General features: G+C 33.0%; 1 protein-coding gene and 1 pseudogene across 1 annotated transcript; one reads left to right on the plus strand and one right to left on the minus strand.

Moving 5' to 3' along the window:
- The first annotated feature begins 6894 nt into the window (after positions 1–6894).
- Positions 6895–10057, plus strand: LOC142543514 (transmembrane emp24 domain-containing protein p24delta9-like). The gene is made up of 4 exons (XM_075650823.1): positions 6895–7300; positions 8786–8995; positions 9493–9569; positions 9663–10057. The coding sequence occupies exons 1-4, from the start codon at positions 7082–7084 to the stop codon at positions 9805–9807; spliced, it is 651 nt and encodes a 216-aa protein (XP_075506938.1). The 5' UTR covers positions 6895–7081; the 3' UTR covers positions 9808–10057.
- A 165-nt stretch (positions 10058–10222) lies between these two features.
- LOC142543513 (serine/threonine-protein kinase VIK-like) lies at positions 10223–17272 on the minus strand (annotated as a pseudogene).
- Positions 17273–18007: the final 735 nt, after the last annotated feature.

Here is an 18007-nt window from a genome sequence, read left to right on the forward strand (position 1 = left end):
AAAGAAGATGCATCTTGTTGGTACGAGTATTACTTATCAAATCTTTTATGTTTTTCTCAACTATATAGTTTCATACATGCACATATTTGGAATCACTCTTATTTCAGTGTGAGATTGGTTCATTCATGTTCTTTTTTCGCCAAAATTCTATCAGGAGTCGCTTTTTGTTTGTGCAACTTCTTGGCACAGGTGATCACTCCTCATCTTCTTCGGCCTCGGGGTGTCACAATAAAAAAAATTATTTAATGGTTTAATCTTTCGATGGTCAAGCCTTCTATCTTTTAGTTAAATAGAACAAAGAAACAAACATTGATTATAAATCATATTCGTGGCTTGAAATTAGTCAACTTATAAAAAATTGTTGAATATTTCTAATGTCGTCTACAATTTCCCCTAAATTTGCGGGATGACAGGGTAACAAATAAAATGAAATCCTTCAATAGTCTCGTTTATTGTATATAATTTTTTATTTTTAGCATTATCTTTGTTGGGTTACATATTACTAACAATCTTGAATTTGATAATAACAAAATTTGTTATTGTGTTGCTAACATATTTATTGAGTATGTAGTTGATAGATGTCAAATTAGAAGTGAAAGGATGCTGAAGTATTTTTGGGTGCAATGATTGTCACTGCTTGGTAAAGCGATCGAATCGTGGTGCTTGAGCTGCTTTGCAGTTTAAAAAATTTGAGTTGCACAGTTACTACTAACAATAGCTTTTGGTAAAACGGCAAGCGCTCGGTCCTACAAATATAATTACAACACAAATTAGTTTCTGACGATCAGAAGTATTTTGTTGATATCTCATAACTCAATGATGCAAATGACCAGTCGCCAAAACTAATGATTAGAAAACTCAGTTTGTCACAAGTCATATTTCACAACAGCTCAGTTGGTTCGAATGTTATCTACACGAAATATTAGGCGAAAAATCGAGCTGATAAAAAAGAAAAAATCAATCAGCTCAGTTTAACCAGTTCTTGTATTTTAGTCATATTTCTCAGCTCATGTATCGAAATAAAATGATTTAGTATGAGTTACGAAGCTACTAGAATGATCTATAAATCATTTTTATAAGTCGAAGTTATACAAATTGAAATCATTTTTATAAGTCAAATTTAGAATCAAATAAAAAGAAGCTAATAAACCAAGATGAAATTGCTTGTTTTGCACTGAATGAAGAACAAGTTTTATATTGCAGACAATTTGACATGTCAAGCATATCTCTCTCATAAAAACTTAGAATTCCATGGAAAGCTAAAATAAATGGCTACAACTTTCATGTTCATCATTTTGTCCAAAAATCGAATCAAAAGTTATAATCAAAAGAAGAGAACAACTCACTTGGAACGACTCATATCAAATCAACATCTCATGCTGATCAGAGCAGCTCAATCACACAGCTCAGCTCATCTCATATAAGATCAGACCAGTTTCAGAAAATGACCAGAAATATGAATGTGACTGTTGCAATATCATTATTCATACATAATATTTTCGAACGGTCATATTCTTGTATCTGACGTCTATATCATTATTGGAGGCCTTACATATAACACATTGAAGATTTGGAAGAGAATTCACAGCCTACGGGAAGAAATTAGCTAGAATGAGAGTAAGTCCAAGTGTGAGCATACATTTGATATATACTTTGTGTGAGCATACATTTGATATATACATACACTGTAAAAATTCTTAACATATACATGAGAGTTGAGCTTCAAAATTTAGATGTGTGACTCTTCACACAAAGATATTAAATATTGTGTTTGCAGATTTGACATAAGTGACATTAAACATTAAGCGGATTATGAGGTTGCAACATACAATCGTGAGTGTACTGTGACTTTTAATTAGACAATGGATAAATCCTAAGTTAAAGCGAGTTTATACCCAAAGTCTAATTACTGAATCATTTATAGGTGGAATGAGTGACGTATGAGTTGTTAATATTCGAAAATTCATAAAACAAATTCGTGTCTATTTATTTTTCGCATTTACTTACTATTATTATTGTTTTTAAAATACATTATTGACCCATATTATGTGTTTTTCAAATACCAAAATATGGCATACAAAATGTTTGATAAAATAATTCAACCAAAATATTTTTACTTATTCAACTTGCATATATTTTAAATTTCAGAACGTGTAATTAGTTTTTACGAGAGATTATTTTAGTGTTTTTCGCTTGATTTGAAAATCAAATTCGGTATTGTAAGGCCCGAGAAATTTATCCTGTTAATCCGAAACTATTTAGTGATTAATTGATGTGATTATAGACGGAATGAATCAGACCGGAAAAGACGAGAAAAGACGCGAAATATGTGCGAGGGAGATGACATCCGCGCACATGCGCATGCGCGATCTGGTGCGCACACATGCGCGGGTTTGGCAGAAGACCCCGCGCATATGCGCGGCGTGAGGGCGCGCATATGCGCGAGGTGTCCAGTAGCCAAGGGGCTGGAACAGAACATTGCGCGCACATGCGCGACGTGAGCCGCGCACATGCGCGAGGTAGGCAGAGAGTTGCGCGCGCATGCGCACATGCGCGAGGTAGGCAGAGAGTTGGGCGCGCGTGCGCGGGGTGAAGTCGCGCATATGCGCGAGTGGTAGAATGCACGAGACAGTAGGTCTCGCGCATATGCGCGGCGAAGGGGCGCGCATATGCGCGAGCTGCCAAGAACTTCTGGGAAAAGCTTTAGCTTCTTTATGATTCCAATTCCGATCGTGCCAAATTCATTCGTTTGATATTGAATCCGAATACAACACCGAGTTTCTAGCGACGACAGCTACAACATGACGTAAGTTTTATTGAATTCTGGTATCGTTTGAAATTATGATATTGGGGAAAATTGTGATTTGACTGGTATTATATATTCTGAGTATACTGATCAGTATATAATTGAAGTCAGATTGAAGAACAGACTGTGTATGTATTTGTTATGATTTTCGGAGTTGATTTGATTGAGATTCGATATCAGAACTGTATTGTTATTGATTATAAGTTGTACCGATATTGATTATGAATTCGGGTATTATATCTGTGATGTTGAGATTGACGGGGTTATCGAGACTGTATTGTTATACCGTCGAAAATCAGTAAATTGATATTGATCAGATTCGGTAGTGATTTCAATTATATCGTGATATCGTCGATATGGATTAGATTGTATCTTGATTCGATATTGATCAGATTATGTTTGATTTGAGTATTGATCAGAATAGATTTTGAATTGAGTTGCATATTGAGATTGTGCCTATGCGATATTGTATTTCAGATTGATATGGACAGATTTGACTTCGAGACTTCAACTTCGTCAGACCGAGAAGACAAAGGTATAAATTAATGTTGAGTTGGGATTGCACAACTCGAGTAAGGTTTGACTTGAGTCTCCTAAAATCACATACTTTATTTTATTGCATTGTTATTTGCAATTGAATGATATTGATATCATTGATTTATTGATTTATGTACGGAGTCATAGGCGGATAGTCTAGTCGTACATGAGTAATCTTGTGACAGTAGTGCCGGATAGTGATGGAATCGTCACTGGCACATTGCACATTGTCACAAGATAGGATATTGGTGAAAATGCCAAAGTCTGTGACGGTTAGGTTAAGACACCGGACGTTTGGTTATATCGGAGTGGATAGAATTGGAGTTTCTTCTATTACTGGTGTTCGATATGGAAAGAGCCAAAGTCCGTGAATAAGAACATACCACCACCCCGATCGGGAGTGTAGGTGGGTGTATGTTCTTATTCCGATCGGGATCCCTATATTAGGACTGAGTCGAGTCTGAGTCCAAGAATCACGGAGAGTGATTCGTTGCTTGATATGGAATTATGTTCCTGATGATGATATATGTTTAGAATATAATTTATTCTTGATATTGATTCATGTTTAGGATTATAATACATGTGATGAATATTTGATTCATGTTCGGATTTTGATACATGTTATGAATGTTTATTTCATGCTTTTATATTGTTTATATGAAAGACATGTATACATGATTTATACTGGGAATGTAATTCTCACCGGAGTTATCCGGCTGTTGTCTTGTTTGTATGTGTGCATGACAATAGGTGGGACAGGATCAGGGTCAAGACAAGAAGAGAGAGAGATCATGATTAGAGTGGAGACTACGGACTTGGATTAAAGATAGGGTTGAACACTTGATAATTAGTTGTTAAACCTTAGTTTTTATTGAATGTAGATTGTACAGGACTTGTACTTTATTTATACGAATCTGTATATTAGTTATATTCCATTACGTTCCGCAATTAAAGAAAGATTTTTTTATGACCCAAATTACTTGAAATAATAAATTGATCCTAATGATGATTAAGAATTGAATTAGCGTCCGTGTCCCCACAGGTATAATTTCTTGGAGTTTAATATTTCAAAAATTGAGCTAGTGTAGCTCAATGTTTGTCCATCATTCTATCTTATCGATCTTTATTATTATTTAGTACTAGTATTTAACCCGTGCAGATGCACGAGATGATATTATTAAAAATCAGTGAAAAATAAATAGATATTTAAATTGAAAAAAATAATATAATTATAAAAAGTAAAAATAAAACTATTTTTTTGCTAATTTTAAAAAACTTTCTTAAATACAACGCATGTCGATTAATTTTTTTGGCTAATAATCACTATCATATATCAAAATTTTAGATTGTGTTAGCTTATGTCAATGACATGATGCTTATCGTGCTTAGTGTATTGATGTCGACCACCTACCTTAATACATATTTAATTTTTTAATTTTCGAGAAGCTATATATTATTATTTTTTAACATGTGATAAAAAATAGTTTTAAATCACATTCAATAAAATTAATGAGAAATATTTTTTTAAAAATTTAGTAATTTCGTCTAAATCTACATTCACAAACAATTTTGTGACATGACACGTGTTTGACACATTTGAATGATAACAATAATTGTTTCATCAAAATCTTTATTCAAATGTGTTGTGAATTTATTTACAAAATCTCTTCATAATATACACAACAGCCTATTATTCCGAAAGAAAAATGAAACATGTGATCATATATAAATTATGTATAAATCAGAAAAGTTATTTTATTAACATTTACTATGTGTATTCCAAAACAATGTCAATAAATTTTATAAGGCGTGTACTAATAAGATGCTTACTTTCTTTAAAATTGGTTTAATCATTTTCATTATGGGACATCATGTATCCGTGAACTTTGTAATATATAAGAAAATTATCATGTTAGTAATACATAATAATTAAAATTTTGTACAAATAGAAGAATAATATTTTTTACTTCTCGATCATGAAAGAAAGATTTCAAACTTAATGTCTCGTTCTTCTCGTTGTTTCCATATGTAGGTAGTTCATAACAATGAACAAATCTAAATTTAAACGAACATTACATCTTGAAATGATTCAACTCATATATGGTGCTGAAAAGATGAGTCATTTCAGAATTCAATTTTGGAGTAAATAAATTTAGTAAGATAAATAAAATAAAATCGGTTTCTAATATAATATGCAAAATTGCATTATTTATAATTTAAAATTCAAATAAGACATCCAAATGAACAAAAATTATACATTGGATGCTTTTGACATAATCATACCATACATTAACTCTTTCAAATTATGAAAATCTAGATACATTGGGTGTCAAACATTTCTGATTATTGAGGGTAATATAAATGTTTATTGAGAGTAATTTAATGTCCATTTGAAACTCTTTTGAATCTATCTCTTTTAATTTTCTTGTGCTCTCTTATTTGAATTCAAGATATACAATATACATATGGTTTTGGAATAAAACTACAATGCATTAATTCTTTCAAATTAAGGTAATTTCGAAGTAATATGTATTTGAGATTAAAAAAATTATGATTATTAAATGTTAAATTAATGTCCATTAGAAAACCTTGTTGTAGTGATAACTTTTAACACTCAACCAGTTTATTTTTAAAAAAATTAAATAAACTAATTAAATATTGTATCTCTTTTTTAGTAAGTAATTTGGGCAGGAAATTATTTAAAATAGAAAATTTATTTTTGAATGATTTAACTTATGAGTGATACTGAACATTGCAATCATTTGTCTTTTAAATTTATTTACATAGTTTTAAATTAAACTGATTGATATAATCAATGCAAAATTTTTAATATAGTTTACGTTTTCAATAGACTTTAGTTTTAATTTGAGTAAAAAAATAAAAAAACATATAATACGTAAATTACATTTGAATTAATATAAAAATTAATTAAATTAAAAATTGAATTAAATGAATTGATATAATCAATGCAAACAATAATTAAAGTGATCATTTATTGTAGTACACATATGTCAATATTCATGATAAATATTTCATTTTTTAGAAATGACATTTTGGCGAGAAATTAATATTTTTGGCAAAAACTCTACTTTTATATATATATAGATATATGATGATGTCTAATTTGAACAATCCTATTGAAATTAAGATAAATTAAATAGATCATGTTTCCATTTGGGTCATATATATTGGTGTATAATCAGTAGTATTGGTCTTTTTTTTTCCTATTTCAAGTCAAAACGTAAAAATAATATAAAAAAACACGCGTATAAATGAGACGATCTCAAAAAAGACTTACTCAAAAGAAAAACGTTTTATTATCATATTTTTAACTTGATTATATATAAGTTCTAATAATTAATATGGTAAAACAATAATATAATGTAGTATAATAGCCGATAAATTTAGATGAATTGTAATATTATAAAAAAAAATAATCAAGTTTGATGGTCAAAAGGATAATTAATATCAAATTAATAAAATCAATTTTTTTAAAAAATAATAATAATACGAGACGATCAAATAAATCAATTATATAAATTTAACCTTCACCTTCAGAAGCTTAGATTCAAGAAACCTAGACCGCCCTACCGTCCTGCACGTTTCCAGATCAATCCAATTCCTGTTCCCGCAAAATATAAGTATAATCCAAAATTTCACCTTGAATTACAAAACCCAAAATATAATAGAGCATTATCTTTTCGAAACCTTGGTTATTTTGCTATTTTACTTTCGAATATGCATATTCAAATTCAAACCCAAAAAAGGAGTCTTTTCCTAGTTTTGATTTTGGGTTTCTGCATTTTGGTCGAATCGATAAGATTCGATCTGGAGTCGGGTCACACCAAATGTATAACCGAGGATATCAAGAGCAATTCCATGACTGTTGGAAAGTATCATGTTGTGAATCCCAGTGAGGGCAACCCTTTGCCTGATTCTCACAAAATTACCGTCCGGGTAAGTTTTATTTATCCGAAGTTCTGATCTTTTTTAATAGTCAATTTTCGTTTTATTGGAAATACGTTGTGGGTTAGATTACTAGATTGATTTCCGGGTTTGCTGAAAAGGTTTATCTTGCTTGATGAAATTCCCTTATAAGTTCTTCCCCGTAATAGTTATTTTCACGTTATTAATTGTTTGGTTTGTTCTACTATTAGCGAGTTGATTTTTTTGCACGTCTGCTCTTTATTATACTGGAGATTTTCTCACTGTGTGGCTTGAGTTAGTTTAACCAATCCTAAATTTGGCTTGTATTTAATGGATGGATGAGTGGATCCACCTTCACCATTTACCAGTCTCCAACTCTCCATAGTCACTCAATTTATTGAAACAATAAACAAGTTTTAAGCGAGACTTGTCAGAAGACGATTGCCCACTTTAGTTTGTAGCATGCTGCATGCACTGAATCCGTTTTCTACTCTTACCTCCGTCAAAACAAAACACGGTCTTAATAGCATCTTGCATTTGCTTGGGTCTTTTGTTGTGTGAGATACCCCTCGATAACCAGCATAAACGATTGTAGCTCCAAAACAGTATCTTTTATTGCTTAAACAAGTCACCAACTGAATCTAAGTATCTAATCACAATTACATTGTGTGAGGTATCTGAGCAGTTATATGGGGATTATTAGAAATACAATTACAGAAAAACAATTCGGTAATTTTGTTTTCTATTCACTGGACTTGCTCTAGATCTAACTAACCACATAAATCATCAAGTATTTTGTTCTCTCTCTTTAATTGCGCTTCTAACTTGGTAATTATATCATTTTGTTATTTGCTTTATTAACTGCACCCCTCATATTCCAGATTTCAATACAACATTTATCTTTTTGATTGCATGGGATTTAAATGAGAGTTAAGCTTTCAAAATAAAGTTGATAACTCATAGCTTGAAATCTAAGGATATTGTTTACATGGATTTGCGATTAGTTAGTTGTTCATTGGAGTGAAATTGTTACAATATATCTTCACCTTTTTTGGCCTGTATCATTTAACATTTCTTCTATTGCAAGTCATTACACATTCGCTCTCCCAGATTGCAAGGGATTTAAGTTCAGAAGATTGTTTATTATTTAGAATGCTATATCTTTATGTTTGTGTTATATTGGCTGTAGAGATTAACCAATAATGTAAAGGAATGAATCCATATAAATAAATTTAGAAGATGTTCTTTTTGCCTTATGTATTAAGTCTTCATATGGCTGTACTGTTTAGATTAAGAATAACATTGCATTTGGTGGTGAATTTTTGCTCTCGTGTTTCTTTGTCGCGATTTACTGTCAATGACACGATCTTTCAGAATTAATTGGTAAATTTGTTATTGCTTTTGCTAGTTGGCTTAGAAAACAGTTTTTGATTGAATTTTGCTCGAGAATTTCCTTTTCTTTCGGTGATAGATGTGAATTATGAGAATTTTGTCTTTATTTTGTTGAAACTATAGGTAACATCATCATATGGCAATAGCTATCACTATTCAGACCATGTCCACGAAGGTCATTTTGCATTTCAAGCTACAGAGGCAGGCGAGTACATGGCTTGCTTTTTTGCTGCTGATAACAAACCATCAACTACCATCACCATTGACTTTGATTGGAAATCTGGTATTGCCGCCAAGGATTGGACAAATGTAGCCAAGAAAGGTTCTGTTGAAGTAAGTTGTCATTTTCCATCCATCCTCATGCTTCATGTTTTATGCTTATGTCCTAACAGGTTAGTCAGAACTATATGGCCTTGTCTGGTTTCTATTACTGTGTTCTTGAAAAAGAAACTTGGGTAAATAATTGTAGAAAAATATTGTGTGGGAATACATGTACGTTTGATATTGTTCTGAGAAAATGGCCTAACAAAGGTTTCATATATAAGATCAATTTATTATAGAATTTTAAAACGACGATGTGTTTGTGTTGAGTATGATGTAATAATTGCATATTATTGGGAAGTAATAAAATATTAATTAAATGAATAATTATGTTGAGAGACGTGGAAGTGAGGAAAATATGTCGTGGGAAAAGAGAATGAAGTGAGATGGAAATGCTGGATTTAAATCTGGGGAGTTATGTTTACTGAACTTCATCAGTTCGATTGTGTTGAAATATTAAACCTTCTCTTCCTTATTTAATATTGCGTTCTTTGTTTTCTCGCCACTAGTCGATGGAATTAGAGTTGAAGAAAATGTTTGATACTGTCCAATCCATCCACGATGAGATGTTTTTTCTACGTGAAAGGTTAGTGCTTTAAATTTCCGATTTCTTTTCACTCAACAAGTGATGTTTTATTTACATTTCCACGATATCTCATACATTCGGTCGCGATTGCAGAGAAGAAGAGATGCAGGAACTCAACAGATCTACAAACTCAAAAATGGCTTGGTTGAGCATTCTCTCCCTTTTCGTTTGCTTATCTGTAGCAGGGCTGCAGCTATGGCATTTGAAATCCTTCTTTGAGAAAAAGAAGCTCATTTGATTGCAATTCTGAGTCATTTTATCGTTTTATTGACAGCAGTACAATTTTCCTTGAGCTTAGGTTCAACTCTATTCACGTTTTCGATTCAATGCGATCAGGGTTAAAGTAAAGTATTATTGAGTTGCGAGGTGGTATTATTTAGGAAGCCAGTTTTACACTTTTTGGTGAGGAAAAATGAATCGAAAGCAATGGAAATGATGTGTATTTTTTTTTTTTTTGATGTTTTTATAGTGAATGGCTTTGTATTTCACTTCTTGATCTGATTGTTTCCAATGCTGCAGATTCATGTTTGGGATCTTATAAAGAAGAGAGAGAGGAGAAAAAAGTTCATGAAGAAAAATTGAAATTATAATACTTTGCAACAAATTATCAAAGTGATTTATATTGTTGTTAAAGATTTTTTTTAAAAAAAAATATGTCTTCAAGAAAACAAATAATACCTGTCTATGAACTTCTAAACGTCAACAGGCAATTAAGTACATGACTTTTAAAATCTCCTGCAGTGGGTTCGCTTCGGCTTTACATGAAAACTACAATAACAGGACAACTGAGAAGAAATATGTTTGATATTTGGGACAGCAGAAATTTAGAAACCTATTAGCATTAATACAGTAACATTTTGAATTTGAACAACATGAAACTGATGCGAGTAAGATTTAGCCCGGCGGATTTTATTCACGATCCTTTTAATACCCAAGTTAAGGGGTGACATGAGAGGTTGAAAGATACAGACTTCGTCATCTAGATATCTCGTGCTTCTTCGGATCACCTGCCACTGCCAGTGACCAGTGATGCTCAGAAGGTAGATTTTTCCTTTATTTTTTCGAGTCTTTTCAGAATTTCCAAGAATGAAGGTCTCTTGTCCATGTCTGCTGCCCAGCATTGCTCGGTTAACCTAATCGATTTTCAGTTGAAAATTCAAGAACAATGTATAAGGGTTAACGGGTCCGTAAAAACTCTGCCAAATTTGTTACAGGAGCTTTCTTTTTCTGTTCAGATGGTCAGTATCTTACATCCTCATCTACATTAGAGTCAACCTTGTGTGTTAAGGACGATGATGGAATCTAATGACGAGAACTATGCAAATACAGAATCATAATTCGGAATAAATAATCAAGATGGATTAAACTACTTGAGTAAAAAATGAAGCTAAAACTGGGAAATCAAGAAAAACTGAGTACATCGTGACTCCTTAGAAAAGAGCTTCGTGGCAGCAGGCATCTTGATATTAGAGGCCGTGATGCCAAAATTTTACATTTGCGAAATTTATGTATGCATTGAAACTGAACCAGGAAAATACTAAAGCCGATGAAGGAAGATTAGCAAAAGAACAATATTTATAAAGTAGCCGTAGATTGTGTTGTTGGTGATTTAAGCAAGAAATTTAGCTGTCATGTCCCTGTTTTCACAGACGGTCAAAACAAAAAGAGGGAATCTCGATTTTGTGATTCTCACAATTCCACCAGCTTTTCTTTCCAGCACTTTTTTCCAACTATGGAACCTAAGTGACATTACGACGTAGTTATGCAACCAATTAAAGGTGCTCGATGGTTATCCTGGTATATGTTTTCTGTTTTGTAAACCAGCCATGCTTATTTTTATTTCACATGATAAAAGATTTCACAGGTACTTACTCTCTCAATTCAGGAATGAAACCTTTTGCCCTAAAGATTGGCCTGTCTCCTTCCGCAACACATCTGGCTGCTTCATACGGTTCATAATTTGACATTGGAGGATCACCTTCAAGCATCTGCGACATTCCGCGTTCACTTCACATTACGTTAGCTAAGTCTAATTCGATACAAACAATGAAAAAATTCAAAACTTACCTGATATAATATCATAGCAAATGAGAAAACGTCCACCTTCTTATCATATTTCCAATGATTGAAGACTTCAGGTGCCATGTAACGGTCTTTTGAAATTAAAAAAAACTAGTTTTAGCCACTAACCATCAGTGCAAAACCCCCACTTGGGTATAATTGTTCTCAAGTTACTTACAGCTTCCAGTCTCGCCAGTCATTTTGTACACTTCATGAGAATGTTGTACCCTGATGAGCTTGCTTAACCCAAAGTCTCCTACTTTTAAATGGTCTGCACTTGTGTTGACAAGAAGAATATTCCTGGAAAATTACCATAAGCCAGGAAACCCTATGAAAGAATGATTTGGCACAAAATTCATCACACACAATACACCCGTAGAGAGAAGGGCAGGAGGGGCGAGAGAGAGATCTTGAAGCATTGACAAAATAGTTTTTGCTGAGAAACATGAGGACCGACAGTAGAATCGTTATGGTATATATTTAACAATTGTAAGAAGCATAACAACTAACCTTGGTTTTAGATCACGGTGAATTATAACATTTGGCTCACTATGGAGATGAGCAATCCCTCTGTCCAACAAGACAAACAAATAAGAGTACCACACAACACATTTTATGGTGCTGAATGTCACAAGATATATTAGAACATCACATTGTCACTCCTTCTGTAGGCATGCCTGTCTGGTGATTATTGATGATATATTTGCATGAAAAAAGATTAAAGTCCAAAACCCACACACTATGCACAACCTACCCACCCAAATAATAAAACATGAAAATAATAAGAAAGTACGGAACTCAAATGCAATCCCACTAAAGTTGAGAATTTATAAATAAAACTCTCTTTCTTATTTAAAAACTTGAAGCATCAGTATCAGGACTTATATTGGTGATAGTGTGTAAAAGATTGAGAAGGGTGATCACAGACTGCTGAACCTTGAGGCTAGAGTTATCAACTCTAACGGGAAAAACAACATATTCCATTTTACCTGGCAATGTCTAATGCAAAATTGATTGCAGTAGATGGGCTTAGAGCCCCTTTTTCCTTCAGATGCTGATGAAGATCACCCTACACAAGAATATAATATAGTATGGGAAACCAGAGTTAGAACAATTATCGAACTAAAAAAATAATCCTTTTAAAGAGATTTAAAACACATTCACCCACCCCCCTCAAGAACTCTGTGATTAACATTAAAGGCTTCTTTTCAGTAACTGCCCCTAGAAATTGGACAATATTTGGATGACGAAGCTTCACTAGCAAATTGACCTCATGCCTGAAGTCCTGGCTGAATTGCAAGCAAGAGATAAGGTAATTTATTTAAAGTAAGCACGATAAAGCAGAAAAAAACAGCTTTAGCAGATTATGTGGTAGTGATATGGAATCTTACGGTTACTGTCAAACAAATACTAAAGTAGCTGTACCTTACATCACAAGCTCTTAAAATTGAGTTCGTGGGAAGTAGCATTCAAATCTCTGATATATAGTAGATAAGATAAAGAACTGGAAAGTTAAACATTGTAAGATTGAAGTTGACAAGCGTACATCACCAATCTATCCTCCGAAAGCTTTGGAAGAATGCGTTTGACAGCTACTGGTGTTCCCCGCCAACAAGCTTTTAGTATCTCACCAAAAGAGCCCTACAAATATTAGCTGCCATCGGCAACAATGTGCTTTGCAAATAAATTTGAGTAACGAGCAACAACAAACAACCATTGATGAATTTAAAAGGTCAAAAACATTATCAAAAGCTCGTACTTTCTAGAAACAAAGACGAAAAACACTCAGAACAATATTGCATGCTAGGGCATAATGTACCCACCACTGCCTCTAGATCCACCTCGAATAAAGAACTAAATAAATAATAAGAAAACACAGTGCAGGAGTGGGTGAATTTCTTCAACACTTGTGGTAATGAAATCCGTATAAATTTACACAAGAAATAAATGAACGAACAAAAAGCTTCACATCCAAGTAGGGTTGATGTGAATGTAAACAGGCTGACATAATGCCTCATTAGAACTGTTCTACTTGCTGAAAATTAAAAACCACACCCCAGCATGAAGATTGCAAAACCTCAATATTTTATAGTTGAACAAGTTGTGAATGTCAAGCTTTTGAGTTATTTCAAATGAAGAGAGCCATATTATCTTATTAGCAAGTTTTCCAAAAACTAGAAGAAGAATGACCAACGTATTGACTAACGAGGAGGATATAAATCATATTTTGCAAATGAATTCAGACCTTCCCAACAAGAACCGAGCTCGAAAAGTCCAGCTCATCAGGGTCAATCTCCCAGTCACACTTATTTGGTAGCGGAGGTGGTACAGGCCTTGGTTCAAAATGACTCCCATTCGGACCCTGTAATGTGCACAAAGTACTTCTCTAAATGAAAATGAAATCCAAGACAGCATAACGTCAAAGCATTCTAGTACTAGTCCAGTCTCAATCAAAATGCAAATGAGACGAGAGGGGCTTACATCAGATACACCTCCGTAAGACTTCAATAATTCAATCACGCCAAATCTTTTTGCTCCTTCAGCATCAGCTAAAGGCTGTTTGAAAAATACAGAAAGAAGATAACGAGGAGATGATGCTAATGTAGAACAGCAAATAGATGGATTCTCCATCACAGACTATAGTAAATTCCATAGCAATGATCAAAAAGAGATTACAGAAATTTTAATTCTCGCGCACGTGATGGCAAGATATAGTTCCATTAGCAAGAACGGAAGTCTCCAAGATGAACTTAACAATTACATCACATGACATCACAAAATTTAACCTATATACCAGTTCCATACAACAATACGTTGAATGAACATTTATCCAATTAATGGCGTACTTTAGTTTCTAAATTAGCAGTTACTGTGGAACTAATTAATATCCATTGAAAATATTATCAACAAAGTAAACACTTGATTAAAATCATCTCAAAAGAACTACACAATTAGTGTAGTACCCTTATCGCACATTGGTTAAAGAAAGTTTAAAATGGTATATAATGGAATACAATGTACTCCAATAACAACTTAAATTAATCATTTTCGTAAAGCGATGACGAATACGAAGTAGTTGTTACAGGAGCTTATTGTGCAGTCACGGTTGCTTGGGTCTGAGTCCAGGTCGTGACAGAATAGTATCAGATATGATCACCAGCAAGAACACTGGAAAATAATTATTTCGAGTGCTAAATCTACAGACCCACCTCTTGAACCAGTAAAACAAGTAAAAGTCACCTTTAGATTCTCGGTGTTGGTAGATTGAGAGGTCCAGGCAGACATGTACATCAAATTTTGAAGGATGAGTGATGGCATTACTCTTTATCCCACGTGTTAGAAAAATAAGTTTAAAATAATATATAATTAAATGATAGTATAATATATAATTAAATGATAGTACTAGTAGTAGTAGTGACTACTAATATGTACAACTTATCATAAAATCTTCTATAGGGGTCTTGAATTAATTAACCAATGAGTAGATTATATAAATTAGATAATAATTATTTAATTTAATTAATATGTCAATACATGTATTACATGTACATGTGGAGATATTGATGTTTATATACATACACTTTAGGGAGATATAAAATATGTGCATATATAATATTAATATATCATGCATTATCAAAAACCAAATGTTAGAAAAATAGGTTTAAAATAGTATATAATGGAATACAATGTAATCTTATATTAATCCGGGTTAATCATTTTTATATAGTGATTAAGAATATGTAGTAGTTGTAAATGATCAGGGGCGGAGACACATGCTTGTTTACCCGGGCTTTAGCGCAGGTGGCCCAATTTATTTTTTAAAAAAATGTATATTTCAATTTTGTATAATTTTGGAATAATATGATATTAGCCCGGGTAGATCAATTTAAAATATTAAAAGATTCTAGAATTTAAATTACAACCCGGGCAGAGCCATATTTTTGGCTCCGCCACGACGATTAGGTTCAACCCCACACTTTAAAAACACATTTTCTGCTTGAAGCTTCAGAACATTGCACACGAAATAATGAGTGGGACAATGTCTTGTGCAAAACTGGAAAGAAGTTGCTTATAAGGTGGAAATTTTCATTTTCACTTCATATATCTACATTGTTCAGATACGTCAATAAATTGTAGTGTTCAACTTAAGTAAAACTAACAGTCAAAAGTTAAAACTCATAGTTGTGCAGAAAAATTCCAAACACCTAACTTGTGAAGTATTCTCATAAAACATCTGGATCTTAAGAAAAAAATGAGTGAGACACAAGGTTTTTAACTATGACTATGTAAATTATAGGTAAAAAAACTTATAATATTCTACTTTTCAAATTAAAATTAATATTATAAATGAACTTTTCATCTGGAGATCTGTATGTGTGCCATCATCAAACATGCATGAGTTCTGAAAAAGTTATTCCCAATTATTTGATATGGCGCTAATTCTTTGTCCCTTATGCCTGGGAAATAGAAGCTTTCACCCTAGCAAGCGAGTAAAATTTGAAACCATATTTTACCAACATTCCGTTATTAATTATTGAAGATAATCTAATGCTACAACTCGTCACACAAATTTTGCATGATTGCCTTGCAATTCAAGACCTGGATGAGAACTTTGAGACCCAGATGGATTTTTCTAACACACTAGGTAGCACAAAAATAGCTAATGTCCATTATAATTTGAAGGGCTGTTTATGGACAGGAAATCATGATTGTAGCATGTTAAAGACCAGGAATGCTCCATGTGATTTCGAATATATCTATAAACTCCAATTTTAACTTAAATCAACTTATGCTTCAACAGCCTTGTCAACCATTCATGATTAAAAAAAACATACATCTTACTCACACAACCACTATGCTGGCTACTACCAGCTAGCAGAATGAGTTAGTTTTCTTGCCAAGTTGAGCTGAAATGCAATTTAAGAATAAGTGTTCAAAAGTTTGTATTTAATCAAAATCAAACTTTTTTTGCTGAAACAGTAGCAAAGAAAAAGGAAATCTCAGCAAACTACACCCACATTTCATGGATGAAGAGCTGAATACACACAATCCCAACATAAAATTGCACCAAACAAAAAGACTGATTTCTCAAATTCTTGCAGAGAGAACGTGCGCAATAACTCCGCAGGCATTACAAAACCAACGAAAAAAATAATCACAGTAAAAAAAAAATTCAACAGATATAATCGTCTCCGCTAACCCATAAAATCAACAGGTAGTTACGCACACATACAAGCGTGTAAATGAGTAAATGTGATAAAAAAAAATCTCACTGTATTTTTCCATCGATCTTGGGCGTTAACATCAGCGTCGTGCTCTAAAAGACACTTGGCAATATCGATCCAACCATGGGTAGCTGCCACATGCAGCGGAGTTCGATTGTCATAGTCTCTTGCGTGGACGAGAGACAGATCCTCATTCAGAAGCTTTCTCACTGCCGCGGCATCGTTTTGGTGCGTGTGCCATAGAATCAGAGACGTCCGACTCACACGAGCTTTCTCCTTCTTCTTCACCCTCTCCGCAGCCCCAGATTCCGGCGGTGGATGTTCATCTCCGGTAGCCGAGTACCCCGAGCTTCCGCCACTGTCGCTCATTGCTTTTGGTAGTTTAATTTTAATATATTTTGTACTTTTACATATCATTTTACATTTAATAGTTTTTGTTTTTAGTCTCACCTTATTGATGCAAAAAGACGAGAAATGTTTTAGCTGCGAGGAGTTTTTTAAAATAGTTTTCTTTTTTATTAATACAACACACGCGAAGAGAGAAAATCGAACCCAAAAAACCGATTAATCTGACATGAGGTTGGGCTACAAGCCTGGTCTAGTTTAAAATAGTTTTCGATGACAAATACATTAATAAATGTTAAATTTAAAAATTAATTTTAAGTCTCAAATATATTTTTTAGATCATTTTTACATTAACACATAGCATATGAAATTGAGTTAATACAATATATAATCATGGAGTTACTAGATTTTTTTTATTGCAATTGGGCTTTAATTTCTTGCATTTGTTTAATATTCAAATTTATTTAATCTTTATTTAATTCATATTGATACTAAAAGTTTTATAGACTATTGAGTTTTTTTTAGTAGGTCTCTTGTGAGACGGTCTTACGAATTTTTATCTGTAAGACTGGGTCAACTCTACCGATATTCACAATAAAAATTAATACTTTTAGCGTAAAAAGTAATATTTTTGTATGGATGACCCAAATAAGAGATATGTCTCACAAAATGCGACCAGTGAGACTGTCTCACACAAGTTTTTGTCTTTTGTTTTACATCAATTAGTGTATATTTATAAAGATTGATTTTGAAAGAACTAAACTAAATAGCATTTCAAAATTTGAAAAAATCTACCGCATTTGGCCA

The sequence above is a fragment of the Primulina tabacum genome, chromosome 4, assembly GCF_025594145.1.
Source record: "Primulina tabacum isolate GXHZ01 chromosome 4, ASM2559414v2, whole genome shotgun sequence".
Lineage (NCBI taxonomy): Eukaryota > Viridiplantae > Streptophyta > Magnoliopsida > Lamiales > Gesneriaceae > Primulina > Primulina tabacum.

Bases quoted from the DNA above. Each gene is read 5' to 3' on its own strand.
- LOC142543514 (XM_075650823.1), top strand. From the start codon at position 7,082: ATGCATATTCAAATTCAAACCCAAAAAAGGAGTCTTTTCCTAGTTTTG. The intron at 8,996-9,492 runs GTAAGTTGTCAT...TCTCGCCACTAG, and splicing joins CCAAGAAAGGTTCTGTTGAA to TCGATGGAATTAGAGTTGAA. The intron at 9,570-9,662 runs GTTAGTGCTTTA...TCGCGATTGCAG, and splicing joins ATGTTTTTTCTACGTGAAAG to AGAAGAAGAGATGCAGGAAC.